The sequence below is a fragment of the Thermobia domestica genome, chromosome 12, assembly GCF_964235325.1.
Source record: "Thermobia domestica chromosome 12, izTheDome1.hap1.1, whole genome shotgun sequence".
NCBI classification, from domain to species: Eukaryota; Metazoa; Arthropoda; class Insecta; order Zygentoma; family Lepismatidae; genus Thermobia; species Thermobia domestica.
In genome coordinates, this window is record NC_137465.1 from 211330077 (window position 1) to 211346062 (window position 15986).

Consider the following 15986-nt stretch of genomic DNA (forward strand, 5'->3'; position numbering starts at 1 on the left):
CCTCCTAAAGTCAATAGGTACCCATTACTGCAACTCTTTTTATTAAGTAACAGTGGATTTCCTGCTAAGAGAAGTCAATATTTCAAGAGCTGGTTTATTTTTAAACATTTTCGAAAGGCAAAGTGGCTCAGTGGCAGAATACTTACCTGTGGCGCGTGGGCTTCCTGGTTCGATCCTAAGCCAAGTAACGGTGCAGATTTACTATACGGATCCACAGATTGTAAAGTGAACAGAAAAATTTGGACAATGGATCCGTATAAAAAAATCTGCACGGTTTAATATCCCACGTTATGCTCTTTAGGCTAAGGGAGAAGGATGATTAAGGCGAGTGAATAATGATGGAAGAACTAATTTATGGCAGGAAATGGAATTACCCCGAAAAAACTCTCTGATATGGTGTTATCCATCACAAACTTATTTGCGTGCAGATTTATTAGGACGGATCCATAGTATAAGTAGTAGTAGTAGTAGTAGGAACGGGTTAGAAGCCCCGCAGGGGTTGGTTGGTCTCTGTTCTCGACATGAAATGGGCAAATTAAAGACTTACCCATTTTTTTTTGTACACTTTACAATCTATGGATACGTATAGTAAATCTGCACCCATAAAACAGAATGATTTAATTTCTTTCTAAACTTTTTCCCACTATTTTCCTTCTAATTTATTATTATTTCCAATTAAATTTACATATACCGAATTCTCCTCTAAAAATCAACAAGACAAAGCTCCCAATGGAGTCTCTGGTTGCTAGGGTCTTTAGTTTAAGGTTCTCAGAGGTAAGTCTTTGACTTGCTAACATCTTCGCGACATTTACGATGCTGTTATGTTTTCTGGTATTCGTCAAGCAGTGCTTTTATCATTGAGAATGTTGTTATGAGTTGTATAAGCATAAAGAAATCTGTGGGAGTGGCAGTAGTGAGTCACAAATCGTAAGACCGATGGAAATGAATAGGAGAAGACCATCAAATAACTTTACATATGTCAGCCCATGTGTAAAATATATGATATTTTTCCTTAACTTTGTATTCTGGGTGAGTAGAAAGTAACGTATGTTGTTAGTAAATACCGACGTTGCGTAAACAAATTTCGAGTTACCTGTTGAAAACAGGATTCAAGTTTCTTGATCGGTACAATTTTTTTGTTGGGATATTGCAATGAAAGGCAAGAACATCAAGTTTTCTGTTGATATGTTCTTGGAAGCTCTTAATTTATTGAGTACATTTTTTTTTTTTTTTTAAATCAGTTTGGAATACCGAGAATGTTAATTTCCTTTCTTATAAGCACTAGTGCGAATTATTCGGGCTACATAATTGTAATTTTAAGGTTAGAGTTGAAATATGGCAGAAGAAGTAAATTTCAAATTTACATCGGAAGTAGAGCCGCTTTGAAAGGTATAGTAGAGTTAGATATGGGGCGCAATCTCAGTTTTTGGGCGCACAGGCTGTAAAAATTACGGAAGAAATGTGAATTATGTTTCGTACAGGTTTACGTTTGGCAAACCACTAGAAATAATTATTGAAAAACTATAATTCTTTTACTCATTTCCTTCTTATTGTCTACTAAATGATTTGTGCTAGGCATAGTTAAATTTTAAGGAGGCCATAGCTAATAATTGTTGAAAAATTACAATTCTTTTACGTTTTGCGTATAAATACGGGGTCTGGATGTATGCCATTAAAACTACAGTAAAAAAAGGCCTGTGCTAGGTTACCACTAAAAAGCACAAATGCTGTCGAATCGAGTCAGAGTAGGGCGTCAGTGGGACAGAGTGAGGGTGCGTCCGAAGGGAGCAAGCACGTCAGCGACTGTGGGTCGCATAGCGCAAAACATAGTATATGGCTTAAAACACGTCCTGTGTGGATTTGAGGGAGATGCTAAATGCGATCAAAAAAAGGTACCAAATTAGGTTAGTTTAGATTAGACCTGCAAAACAAAGGTGTGTAAACTTTTCCAGTTTCGAGTAGAAAATCGTGTACAATCGTGTGGAAATATACGCGCCGTTTCCACACTGCCTTACCTGCCACTAAATCATAAAAAGTGTACCTTTCCACCAAATAGTCCCTTCCACCTCCACATATAGTGCCGCTTACATCAAAAAGTGCAGTCTTAACTTAAACTATTCTACTCACCCGACTTTCACTTACTATTCCTCACAAACTAAAATAAATTCTCCAGTTGACCCGGTAAATTTCCTAAAATTGGTCTGGCATACGGCACTTAACCCCGAGTTTCAGTAGCACTCGGCATGCATGGTCTTAGCGCTCAACTTTCTCTTATTTGGAAGGCTCTGTATCAGCGTTTCCCAACCGGTGTGCCGCGGCACACTGGTGCGCCGCGAATGGGCCGCTGGTGTGCCGCGAGGAAATCGAAACATAATTATTAATTCTATTGCAATCAAATTGCAAGACATTGTGTCTCACATTATATTTGTGAGGAAAAATGTATATTTGTGAGGAAAAATGTATATTTGTGTTTCACATTACTTTGAGCGTCTACTATGAATCTACAATTTTAAGTTCCATACTGTGTTACTATTCTGTACATTCTTGATGTTAAAAAGGTATTTGTTATAATTGTTATCACCATTATTGCTTCTTTATTGATGCAGACTATTTCGTAACTTGAAATTTTAAAATATTATTAATATTATTATTTATAATATTATTTCGAGAAAGCAAACCTGCATACAAATTACCCTCATTTGTGTTTTAAAAGTACAAGAGATTGGTTTGTTCGTTCGTTATTTAGTGATCTTCCTTCTTAGTAAAAAGTTGGATAGTATTTTCGAAAGAGAACGTGTATTTTTATAAACCTGAGTCCTATATTTCAATGTAATTGTTTTCTATTTTTAAATTAGAATTAAAAATAAGCATAATGATTATCACGGATTGAAACCAGTGATCGAACTTTCTTGTTTGTGAAAGATATCAGTAATCACAGAAAAAATTACCAAGCTGTTTTATGTTTACAAATAATAATAATAATAATAATAATAATAATATCTATATAAGTGTGCCGCGAGAATTCAAGTTACACCTGTAGTGTGCCGCAAGTTGAAAAAGGTTGGGAAACGCTGCTCTGTATAATAATGTGGGGGGAAAAATGAAATGAAATCTTTGAGTTTTACGTTCCACGATTATGCCGGTTAGGCTAAAGGAGACGATGATGATGATGAGTAATGAATGAAATGAAGTAAGTGGGAGGAAACGGGAGAACCCCGAGAAAACCGACGCACACGGTGTTTGTCCACCACAAAGCTCACTTCGCGGGGGTGGAATCGAACCCGGGACCCCAAGCACCAGAGGTTAACGAATAATGTGGAAACTGTACCAATAATGATAATAGTTTCCTACATCATGAATAAGTATAAAAGTAGAGACATTTGAAAATCCCGTCGGGAGGTGGGGCATCTACGTTAAAATCGAGATGAGTGGCAGCCGGTTATAGGCGAAAAATATTACGGGCGACGCAGCACAGGTGATTATTTTTTGGCTTTGCGGAACTAATTGTGTGAACAGTTATTACAGCAACTTATAAGAAGAAGAATTAAAGCAAGTTAACATAATATGGTAGCTAGCTTCACCATGTATTAATTGAAATAAAAATGACATTAGGTTATGTTTGGGTTCATTTTTGAATCAAAAGATCCAATATATTTCAATCAAAAATTTTCTTGTAGCCCTGGACAACTACATATAGTGTAGCCAAACCCAAACTATCACTTAACTCAGTGTGATCGTGCTTATTCCTTTAAAAAAATACGAAAACTCGATTTAGGGACCGTTGAAATTTTTTTTTGTGGCCGTTGATCCAAAAACTAACTATTGGCAAAGATTGCAATCTTTTGATCCATTTTTGGTTTTTTTAAAATTCTTTTTTTTTCTTCTTTTTTGGTAAAGACCCCTTACCTAAACAAAACAGGATATCACTAAATCAGATGATTGTGTAAAAATGTGAGGGGGACAGGAGGAGTCATAACATTTCTTGCCTAGGATGTCAAAATACCTACAATCGGATCTGCATGTGTCCCGTTAATTTCTTCTACCTTCATTAGCTCCTATCCATTTTTCTACCTGACAGTACTACTACAAGTGCTGCATTTCAATATTGCACGTATTTGGACGTTTCACAATACTTCTTTTCTCTACTTTTCCCTGTCTGATGCATTGTGTAGCGGAAGGGCTTATACTGTAGTTTTCAGTATTGTGTTGTAGTGTTTTCATTATTTTCTGGTAAGTAAAATTTGCTTCACATATAAATACATATATTGTATTTATATATGAGAACCGGGAGGAAGTGACAGTACTTTGGAAAATGGTAGTATGAATCATTCTAAGCAAAATAAGTTCATTGACCATCTGTCTTGTTCTCAGTGATTTGAGAACTACAGGTTGTGAACCATTTTCGACATTCTTTTGCTTAATGCTCACGTTATAGAGGAAAATTGGAAAAAATAAAATTATTTTAAGATTATTTAGGGAAATTGGATGGCAACACTGGCATTGCTGCATATCATTGGAAAGGTCATTCCGTCACCATTCAAATAAGCTGACGCCTGTAGCATAACTGCAGGGTGAGCAGTAAGCAACACATTAGTCTTTAAAAATGGTCCACAATTTGCAGCTCTCAAACCGTTGAGAATAGGAAACATAATCATATGAACTTCTTTGCTTAGAATCAGCCATACTTCCATTTCCCCAAGTTTTGGCACTTCCTCCTGGGATATCGTGTATTGTATGTGTAATAGGCGTCTATGTATTCGGATAGATGGAAGATTGTTCCGTTATTTACATGAGTCGTTAACATACGGCAGGGCGCAAAATTTCAAAGTCAGACACTTGCACTCCAAAAATAATGTTCGCCAGTATTTCTCACATACAAATTACGAGAGGTCCCTCTGCCAAAGGGCCTTTGGTTTGACAAAGAAAGAGATTACATCAAGGCATAAAATTTCAAAACCAGTTAAATTCAGGAGGTTGAGAAAGGAGGGGCGAATTACAACGTTGTGAAGACTTCCTTTTTCATGTCCATTGTGAAGACTTCACATTCCGTGTTTTCTCTCACTCAGTAATAATTATTTTCGTACGAAACAGAAACTGCGCAGCCCCGTGAGTTGAGACAGAAATCATTCCTACTGAACACTGGTCGCCAGCTCTAAATTTCTAGTCGCCAACAGCGACCTGACGACTTAAAATTTTGCGCCCTGCATACGGCATTGTTGTCAGAGGGCACTGCTTTTACATTAAATTTCTTGCATGTGCATACCAAAATGATAAGTTGTACGTAATCAAATGTGTAACAGCCGTCGTGTACATCGAATGGCACTACGTAATGTTTTAGTTGGTATGTCATGTTTTGACTAGCCTAGTCACCGGAAGAAAAAACGTGCTGTACTCTGGTGGATGACACCTCGATACCTATTGCATATAATAATAATAACTACACATATGGAAAACAATGGATTGTACATCTAAATTCATCGTACTTTTTTATTCTCCCTTGTACTTTGTTATGACAATATACGAGGGTCGTCAGAGAAGTAAAGAAGATTTCAGCTAGGCTGTCACTGCTTGCTTGGTTAAATAAAAACTAAAGATATCAGCACAAAACTTTATTTAGAAAGCCACATGACCTTACTCTACATTTCTATGTAATCGTCATAGTTGTCAAGACACTTGTTATAACATGGGACCAGTTTTTAAATGCCGATGTTATACTCACCTGCTGCCAAAGATTTCAGCTAGGCTGTCACTGCTTGCTTGAGTAACCGAGGTACACTGTCACTAGTTCATGGAAGAGCGATTGTGAAATTGTGGAAGAGATTCGTGTACCGTGCTCTAAGTGAAAGTCTGTTTTCCTGAACTTCTCTTCGACTCTTTCTTTCAATTCTTCCGTAACAAGTGATGGTCCTCCACTCCGATCTTCGTCTCGCACGTTGGTCCTTCCTTGATTAAACGTAATTGCATCATTTTCTCACGGATGACTTATTTATTGCACTATCACCATAAACATTCTTTATTTGCCTATAAATTTCAAAAGGTTTAACTTTTTGCGCGTTCAGAAAACGAATAACACTCCGTACTTTCACATTTGGCGGGATTTTATATTGGCGCCGCCATTTTGAATCGCTGCAGAAACAAGTAGTGTGACCACACAACATTGGGACTCGGCTCATACTGAAGTGAATGAAAGAGCTAACTGCCGCATACGGGATCGCAGTGATGAGGGCTCGGCACCGCACGATGCGCAATCTTTCTTTACTTTCTGGACGACCCTCGTTTTTTCAGTTTTCATTTTCCTTTTCAAATCACAACTATCATTTCACTAATCTTGTACAATAACATAGCAAAACGGGAAATAGACTATGCCTACTGATTTACTGCTCATATACTCTGGTAAGTCTGAAAGTAATGCAGAAAAAACCTATACCTGCCCTCCCAACTTCAACCAATAACAGCACATAAGCACTGGAGCAGACTCTATTTAAAAAAAAAGTGTAGTGACTCTTTAGATAAGTAGTAATTTCCTTCTTCCAAATTTTTGTTAGAATCTGCCACTGACTATAAAGGTGTTGATTTTGAAAAGCCATTGTACAACGTTGCTTTTTTAAATTTTAACCATTGTAAAAAGATAGATAATAAAACAAGCAATATAATAATGATTAATATATGTATGTTGTGGATTTTGCTTTAAAACTTGCACTATCTGTTTCAGCTGTTTGGAGGCCTGTTGATTGGTGTTGGTTTGTACGCTTTCGTGGACAAATGGCAGGCAACAGGATGGGTAAAGGTAGAGACTGTGTACGATATAGTGTTGAACATTTCCTTGGTGATGATCATCAGTGGGGCCATAATTTTCATCGTCAGCTTTGCAGGTTGTGTAGGAGCCCTCAGGGAAAACACCTGCTTACTCAAATTTGTAAGTACTGGTTTGGTATAAGGCACACCAACAGACAAATTCTTAATTTAATCTGTATTGAGCCCAAGGCCTTAATAATCAAGGGCTTATCTAGTAAGTGATGGTATTTTTTATAAATAACCGTACAATACCATACATCTCTCTTGAGTTTGATTTCGACCTTTCAGTTACCTAGATTTAAAGTTATTTTGTTACTACAAAACTTTTTTTTTTTTTTTTTTTATGCAGATTGTAGTTAGTATTTTCAGATTAAGTATTCATGATTTTTATGAACTACCGGAAAGGAATTTAAAGGGATAAATCAGATTAAGCTCTTTCAGATAGGTTCAACAGTCGGATGTGTTTCGAGCTAAAATGATAAGTTTTTTCCAAAATACATTTTTGATATTCTTTGTCATATGAACCTAATTATTAATTTTCTTCCTAAGTACGAGGACAAGTTAAAAGTGCTTTTACGCATCCTTCCGGAGGTAAAATATCCCCCCATTCGGATCTCCGGGAGGGGGATTTCTTGGGAAGGACTATTGGACAAGAAAGTAATAATGGGGGGAAAGACAGACAGAGGAAGAAAGACAGGAAAGAGCAAAAGGTTTAGGATAGGGACATGGAACGTACGTACTATGTTACAGGGAGGAAAATTAGAAAATCTTAAAGAAGAAATGAAACAAAATAATTTAGATTTGGTAGGCGTTTGTGAAGTTAGATGGGAAGATAATGGGGTATTGAACAGCGAAGGATATAGAATGTTTTACTCAGGTAATGAAAAGGGCGGTCATAATGGCGTAGGAATAATTCTTGGAAAGCGCTTAAAGGAGAAGGTAGTGAAAGTAGAATTTATTGATGATAAGAGTTATGATGTTAAGACTTAAAGGGAAAACGAAGGATCTAGTGGTGATACAGATATATGCACCGACGACTTCGCATGCAACTGAAGAAGTAGAGGAAAATTATGAGAAAATAGAAGAAATTATAGAAAGGGAGAAGAAGAGTGCATGCATAATTCTAATGGGAGATTTCAATGCAGTTGTGGGAGAAAAACAGGAAGGTAGTATCGCAGGCAAATATGGATTAGGCGAAAGAAATAAAAAGGGAGAGGGACTGGTGAATTTCTGTAGACAGAATTCACTAGTAATTGGGAACATTGGTTCAATCAGCACAAGAGAAGAAGATATACGTGGAAATCATCAATAGACGGCGGAAGATATCACATAGACTATGTTATGATTCAGGACAGGTATCGGAATAGCTTAAAGAACGCGAAGACCCTTCCTGGGGCTGATATTTTCTGTGATCATAATCTTGTGCTGGCCGAAGTAGATATTCAGCTGAAAAATGTAGGCAGAAGAAAAGTAGGTAACAAAGTGTTGAATACTGAAAGGTTGAAAAACGAGGAAATGAGGAAATCATTCCGTTGAAAAAATTGAAGAAAAATGTTCAAACGAGGAAAGGATAGGCGCAGGTAGTAACGCACGGTGGGAACATATTAAACGTTGCTTAGGCTGCAGAAGAAGCAGTAGGTTACCGCAAACACAAAACTGCTAAGAAACCATGGGTTAGAGAGCAGATGTTGCAGAAAATGAGGGAAAGGAAGATGTGGAAACAGGTTGATACAGAGGAGGGCAGAAAGATGTACAGAAAGTTAAATAATGAATTACGAAGAGAAACAGACAGAGCGAGAGAAGAGTTTAAAAAAAATGCGAGGACATAGAAGAATTAGAAAGAGTTGAGAAATATGAGGAAATGTACAAGGAGGTGAAATCTATGGAATTTCGGAGGAATGGGAAGGTAGTCAGCGAGAGAAATGAGGTAATAGGAAGGTGGAAAGAATACGTTGAAGACTTATATGAGAGTACGGATAGACCGTGTAGCCTAAGTAATGTTGAAGTAGAAAATGAAGTAGGCGAGGATGACAAAGGATTTAGTATTCTTCAGGATGAGTTTGAAAAGGCTATATCCGAGATTAGGAATGGAAAGGCAACCGAAATAGATAATACCTAGTCTAGCCATAAATACTTTCACAAATTTTTGGCTTTGACTGTAGAACCTGTTGTGCAGGTGGCAAGGTACAATTTAGCTCAAGGTCAGCCCTGGCCAGTGTGTGTCGAACAGGGAAAGAGAACGGGTGGATCTGCTTCGCTTAAGCATGGAGTGGGGTGAGTACGAAAATAGAGTTGCAGTGATTGCCCTACATAAGGGTGGAAATTCACCAAGTGAGATTTTCTAACTGCTCAGACATCTGAAAATCAGCAAAAGATTTGTTTACCGGACAATCCAGCGGTTTACTGAGACCGGCATTGTACCTGACCGGCCAAGGGATGGTCGTCCTCGCAGTGTGAGAACAGTGACAGCTGTTAAAGCAGTGGCTGCTCGTGTGCGGCGAAATCCACTCCGGAAGCAGAAGATCATGACACGGGAGCTCAACATGGCCCCAAGATCAATGTCCAGGTTACTTTCTGAAGACCTGAAGGTCAGAGCTTATCAGCGGAGCACGGGGCATTTCTTGACACCACAGGTGAAACAGCAGAGGAAACTGAAAGCAAGACAGCTCCTAGAGCGGTACGCCAACAATGGACATCGGCAAATCCTCTTTACCGACGATAAAATCTTTACCATTGAAGAGAGCTTTAACGCCAAAATGATATGATATATGCGGCAAGCTCTCGAGAAGCTTGTGGGAAAGTTCCTAAGGTTCAGAGAGGTCACCACCCCTCCTCAGTCATGGTTTGGTGGGAGTGAGCTATGAAAGCCACACCAGACTTCACTTTTGTGAGCAAGGTGTAAAAACAAGTGCCAGGGTATATGTGGAAACTGTTCTGGAGCCTATTGTGAAGGACTTGAGTGACACCATGTTTAACAATAATCACTGGACCTTCCAGCAGGATTCTGCGCCAACTCATAAGGCAAGGATGACACAACAGTGGTTGGAGGCCAATGTACCAGATTTCATTTCCAGTGCTGAGTGGCCTTCTGGTAGCCCGATTTAAACCCTCTGGACTACAAACTGTGGGCAGTGTTAGAAGACATGGTCTGCAAGAAAAGACACCCTTCACTTGAAAGTTTGAAGCGTTCCTTGGTGGCAGCAATGGCGGATTTTCCGATTGATACTCTCCGTACTGCAATAGATGACTGGTCCAAGAGACTCAAAGCCTGTGTGCGTGCTGATGGTAGACATTTTGAAGTTTGATAGGTGCCAATTGTAAAGAATGTATGTGGTTATAACATATTAAAAGAAAATTGAAAAATTTGAAACCGTATTTCATATATTCACAAAATAGTGTGTGACAGAATTTATGGCTAGACTAGGTATACCAATCGAATTCATTAAAAATATAGGAGACAAGGGAAAAAAAGAATTGTTGCGACTATGCAATGAAATATATGAAACAGAAGAATGGCCAAAAGGCTTTCTGAAAACGATCATGATACCGATGGCTAAGAAATCGAACCCAAAGAGATGTAAGGATTATAGAACTATTAGTCTCATATCTCATGCAGCTAAAATTCTACTCCGAATACTGAATAGAAGGTTATATGAAAGAACAAATAAAGATGTTGAGGAGGAGCAGTTCGGGTTCAGAAGAGGCAAGGGTACAAGAAATGCAATTGGATTATTAAGGGCGATCGGTGAAAGATTTATAGAAAAAGGGAAAGAGGTGTATGTTGTATTTATTGATCTAGAAAAGGCTTTTGACCGCGTGAATTGGGAATTGTTGTTGGGAGTTCTAACGAAGATAGGGTTGGAATGGAAAGATAGAAGACTCATAAGAAACGTACACATGAACCAACAAGTAAGTGTTAGGATAGGGGAAGAACTGACGGAAGAGAGCACAATTGGAAGGGGAGTTCGACAAGGATGCTGCCTCTCGCCAACACTATTTAATGTATATCTAAAAGAGATAGTGAAAAAGAGCCTACATGATGATGATGGCATTTCGGTAGGAGGTAGAATGATTAGATGCATAAGATTTGCAGACGATATGGCGCTTGTTGCAGAATCTGAAAAGAAAATCAATAAAATAACAGAAAAAATGAGAAAGGGCTTTGAAGAATATGGGATGAAAATAAATGTTAGAAAGACAAAAGCCATGGTGATTGGAACTAAGGGGTCTGTATCAAATATAAAAGTAGGAGGGGAGAAAATAGAACAAGTGAATAGTTTTCGATATCTGGGTAGTATTCTTAATAATAATATGAAGTGCGAACGTGAAATAAAAGCAGGGATAGGAATGGCGAAAGAAGCCTTTAGGAGGAGGAAAAGTCTTGTTTTGTGGGACCTTGAATAAAGAGTTGAGAAAAAGACTCATAAAATGCTTCGTGTGGAGTGTTGAACTTTATGGGGCGGAAACGTGGACATTACGTAAAGGTGACGAAAATCGACTGGAAGCCTTCGAAATGTGGGTGTGGAGGAGAATGGAAAGAATTAGTTGAGCGGAAAACGAATGAGAGAGTGTTAGAAATGGTGGGTGAGAAAAGAACACTTTTAGATATTATTAGGAAGAGGAAGAGAAACTGGTTGGGACATTGCCTAAGAAGAGATTGAAGGACGTCCTAGAGGATATGGTGGCGGGAAAGAGAGGGAGGGGCGAAGGAGACTACAATTAATGGATGATATTAAAACAGAAAGATCATTCGCGAAGACGAAGAGGTTAGCGGACGACCGTGGAGTATGGAAGCTTCTCAGCTACGGCAACTGACCTGCCAATAAAGGCAGAATACCTATGATGATGACTATTTCCACAATTCTATGCTTAAGAGCCTGCATTACTAAAAATAATACAAAATATACCATTTTTCTTTTGCTTGATTATTCATCAGTGAAAGGAGATAATGAAATGAAAGTCATCACAATCATAGATAATGCTATTCTACAACAGAAAATATGAACCTGAAGAATGTTCAGTGTTGCCATCCATAGAAAATACAGTGTTGCCAGAAAACCAATTTCCCTAAAATCTAAGTTAAAGCAGCGAGTAGAGGAACAAACTCAACTGCATTTGGTTACGTATCATATTGTTTTGGTTTCCTGTGAACTACTTTTTAAGTAATAGTTGTATTTAGTTTGTAATAAACAAAATAGTTTTAACATACAATTATTAAAACTAAATAATAATGTTAATTAAAAAGTAGTTCACAAGAAACCAAAACAACACGATACGTAATCAAATGCGGTTAAGTTCATTCCTCTATTCATATTCTTAACTTAGATTTTAGGGAAATTGTTTTCCTGGCAATACTGTAATTTCTATGGATGGCAACACTGAACATTCTTCAGATTCATATTTTCTGTTGTAGAATAGCATTATCTATGATTGTGATGACTTTCATTTCATTATCTCCTTTCACTGATGAATAATCAAGCAAAAGAAAAATGGTAAATTTTGTATTATTTTTAGTAAGGCAGGCTCTTAATACAGATTTTACAATTTTGGTATGTAACAATATTTAAATTAGCCGGATTCTGAATCTTCTGTAATATGTTTTTTTTTCTCCATATAACAATGGTTTCTTTTTTCTGTCCTCGTATGTATCTTAAACCTTTTGTTTTTTTGTTTAGCTGCTTTCCGCGTAGTGTCACGGTTGCTTCCTGACGTTGTTCTACATCACTTTGCATGTATATCACCTTCATTTTTCCCCCCTACCACTGTAAGTTGGAGAATTTTGAATCTCATACGAATCAATAAGATTCCTGTTTGCTGTTTGAATTCTTAACATAAAATCTTTTACCGTTTACAATTTTTGACCTTCTAGTTACCGAAAACCCTTATTGTATGTACGCGAATAAGAGGCTGGAATTCTTGAGGCTTGAGGCGCGAATTCTTAGGCCATTAACTGTAATTTAAAAAAAAAAAAAAAAAGTACTTTGATTACACTTGCATTATTAAGATCCTACCATCATACGGATTAAGATGCGAGTTTCAGACGTACACTCGATTAGTCTTTCAGAATGGTCAGAAATATCGCTTTTAATTTCTTCTTTTAAGCAAAATAAATACGATTTTAATAATGAATTTTTCTTTAAAAAATACCTTTCGACTTAAATCAGTCAACACTGGTCCCAAGCGACCTCAAGTTTTGAATGCATGTGCAGATACCATATGGGGCAAAGATACCTTGCAAGTTTGGAGTAGTTAGCGAGAGTGACACCATATCTTGGATACTGGTATCTTTGTCTCATATACTGTAAATGCTTCAAAACATGAGGTCATTTGGGACACCATTTAATATTATTCAATTGAGCTAATTTTTCTCGTGGGTTACTTTGATCTGATATGGAACCAAACAAGAGGGTGAGACTAAAAAAGAAAAATTAAGAAGTCGAAGAATAAGGACCACCCTAATGTATATATTGTTAACGAACTGTACGTCAAACTGCAACAGGGAATTCCTTACAACAAAATAAGAAAAAAGTTCATATGGATCTGTGGACCAAACGGCATAGTTTCATCACCGTGTGCGTGGGTTTCCTTGGGGTTCTCTCGTTTCCTTCCACTTTCTTCATTCCACCATTTCACTCATTTCTCATCATCAACCTCTCCTTCAGCCGGCATAACCGTGGGACGTAAAACTCAAAGATTTTGCATAGTTTCAGAGCTAAGTCCATCCAAAAGCTTCGAAATAGTACGTTGCAACGCACGTTATTTCGAAAACGAGAAATCTTAGAATAGTGATCCATATCAACATAAAGGAAGGCACACATACGCCATCCAGGAATGTATTTCAGCAATAAGTAATGTGTGCGCAAGGGATTCCCTACAGACTTCTTAGAAATGTTATGAACTAAAGGTGGATCCAAAGTAAGCCTTGACAACAGAGAATAGGTGATGCGCAGCGGTAAGTCGAAAGTGTTAGGGACTGCCAGTTTCACGGTTCGGAATAACGTGTGATGCGATGTATTATTTCACGTATAGCTCGCGCTATTTTACACGTATGAACGTGTAAAATGTGCACTTTTGAATGACGTATGTGCAGCTTTCTTTACACCAACCCATAGTTTCTCGTGTTCGAAATAACACGTGTTGCAACGTAGTTTTTTTTTTTTTTTTTTTTTTTATTGTTTTGTTTTTCGCTTTTGGATGACCCTAGCTCTGAAACTATTGTAAAGTATTTTTTTTTAGGGAGAGTAAACTATACACGGGAACGTGTTTTTTACTACTAAATTGTATTATAATTTGTTGTGCTTATAAACATTTTGATACAAAATTATTTAATATAAATAATTTGTTAATAATTGGGTAGAGAAAGGTATTTTAAGATCTGGGCAGTCTAGGAAAGGATCTCTACAGAGCTCCCAGCGAGCTAGGTGGAATGGATTAACCCATAATAGCCCAGGTTTTCCAACTGTCGATTATCTTGCGTATTCTACCACACTACACATATTTTGTAAACAAAATGCGGCTGTTTTCGATTTTTGTCTTGGCATTTCCCCAGGGGGATCCGTTACAAAATGGTAACGCTGTGCTAATACAATATCAATTAAACTTTATTTCATTGGGATTCTGCGTTATGGTAACTTTGGGCTAATAAAATATCATTGGAAATGTGGCTATTGTATGAGTTTATTCCGCATGTGTGATACTACAAAGGTACTGCAGAAGCGTATTCCTCTATGAACGATACAGGTATTAATACATACATATTACATAAAGATTTTTAATAGGAAACACAAAATTTAATTGTTCTCATTATCTTATTTCAAATGTAAACTTGCATTTTACAAAATAAAAGAATAATAAAAATATCAAATAATTATCGCAAAAGGAACTACAGGAAGCATGCACAACACTTCTATTTCTGGTGATAAGGGTGGAAGCAAGAGATGCAAAGCCCAGCACCACACTTTACACAACATGTGCAACAGAAACCATCTTTCTTTCCAACTTTGAATATCTTCTTATATGGTTGATTGGTTGTACTGAATTTTCAGTAGAGGCAACAGTAACTGTTGTCTTCCCATGGAGAAACCGAAATAACGTTATCAATGATTTTGAAATCAGAAAATTCCTTTCCTTCTTTTTTACTTCCCTTATAGAAATGATTTTGCAGTCTTTAGAAACATGATTTTCCCTTATATTCCTGGTAGAAGATTATCCACATTTTTTAAAGTTTGATAATAAGTTCACGTTTGTGAATAGCTTGCCAAAATGCAAATGCAAAGATTATTCTCATTGGGTAACGAAACATGGTAGCTGAAGGCTTGCCAAATATTTTGTCACAGTCATCACTCTGGTTTTGTTTACCTTGTTATATATCAAAGTTATCCAGATTACCATTGAATGTATTCAGACACCATGCTTTGAATCCAAATCTAGTCGGCTTTCCCCTAATAAACTGTTTACAGGAATGGCTGGCACAATAGGTTATCATTGATTCATCGAAATTAGGTGCTGAACAGGAATAACGTGTTTCATAAAGTTATTTTGTAGTTTACTTATTAGTAGGCGCAGTTTCTACATTTTGTCGGATCTACCTACCTTGTTATTACCTGGAAAACCCAGAAAACGCATTATCTGCCGGACCCTGTTGCGCCTCATAAAATCATATACAAGTTGATTCCGCATATCTAAGTGTTATTCCCAGTAAAAGCGACATCCAGGAAGTGGATTATACCCAGACACACAAGAATCCTCAAGAAACACTTGAATTCGTCTTTTTAAATATTTGGATCAGGGCAGTTTCTGAATTCAGTATTCAGTATAACGATGACTCTCTCCTACCATCAAATCAAACAGCTCATTATTATTATTATTATTATTATTATTATTATTATTATTATTATTATTATTATTATTAATATTATTATTAATATTATTATTAATATTATTATTAATAGTAATAAAATAAATGGTAAAGATGGACATAAGGCAATATTAGTCGATGACGAATTTCTTTCCGACCCTCAATTGATATCTGAAGCCATGGCTAAACATTTTGCAGCTGTTTATCATAAAGATGATATTAATGTGAATGATAATAATGATACTTTTATGGCTAGTCAATTTTGTAGTGATCAAATATTTTTTTCTACTAAACAGGTAATAGATGTTATTAAATCTTTAAATGCTAAAGCTTC

At 37.0% G+C, this 15986-nt stretch overlaps 1 protein-coding gene across 1 annotated transcript in view; it reads left to right on the forward strand.

The window, feature by feature from the left end:
* Positions 1 to 812: 812 nt before the first annotated feature.
* Positions 813 to 15986, forward strand: part of LOC145667025 (tetraspanin-33-like) — a 35722-nt gene continuing 20548 nt past the window's right edge. The window contains exons 1-2 of the mRNA XM_081734715.1: positions 813 to 1029; positions 6713 to 6916. Coding sequence (XP_081590841.1) covers positions 937 to 1029; positions 6713 to 6916 — 297 coding nt within the window. The 5' untranslated portion in view covers positions 813 to 936. The remainder of the gene's footprint in view (positions 1030 to 6712; positions 6917 to 15986) is intronic.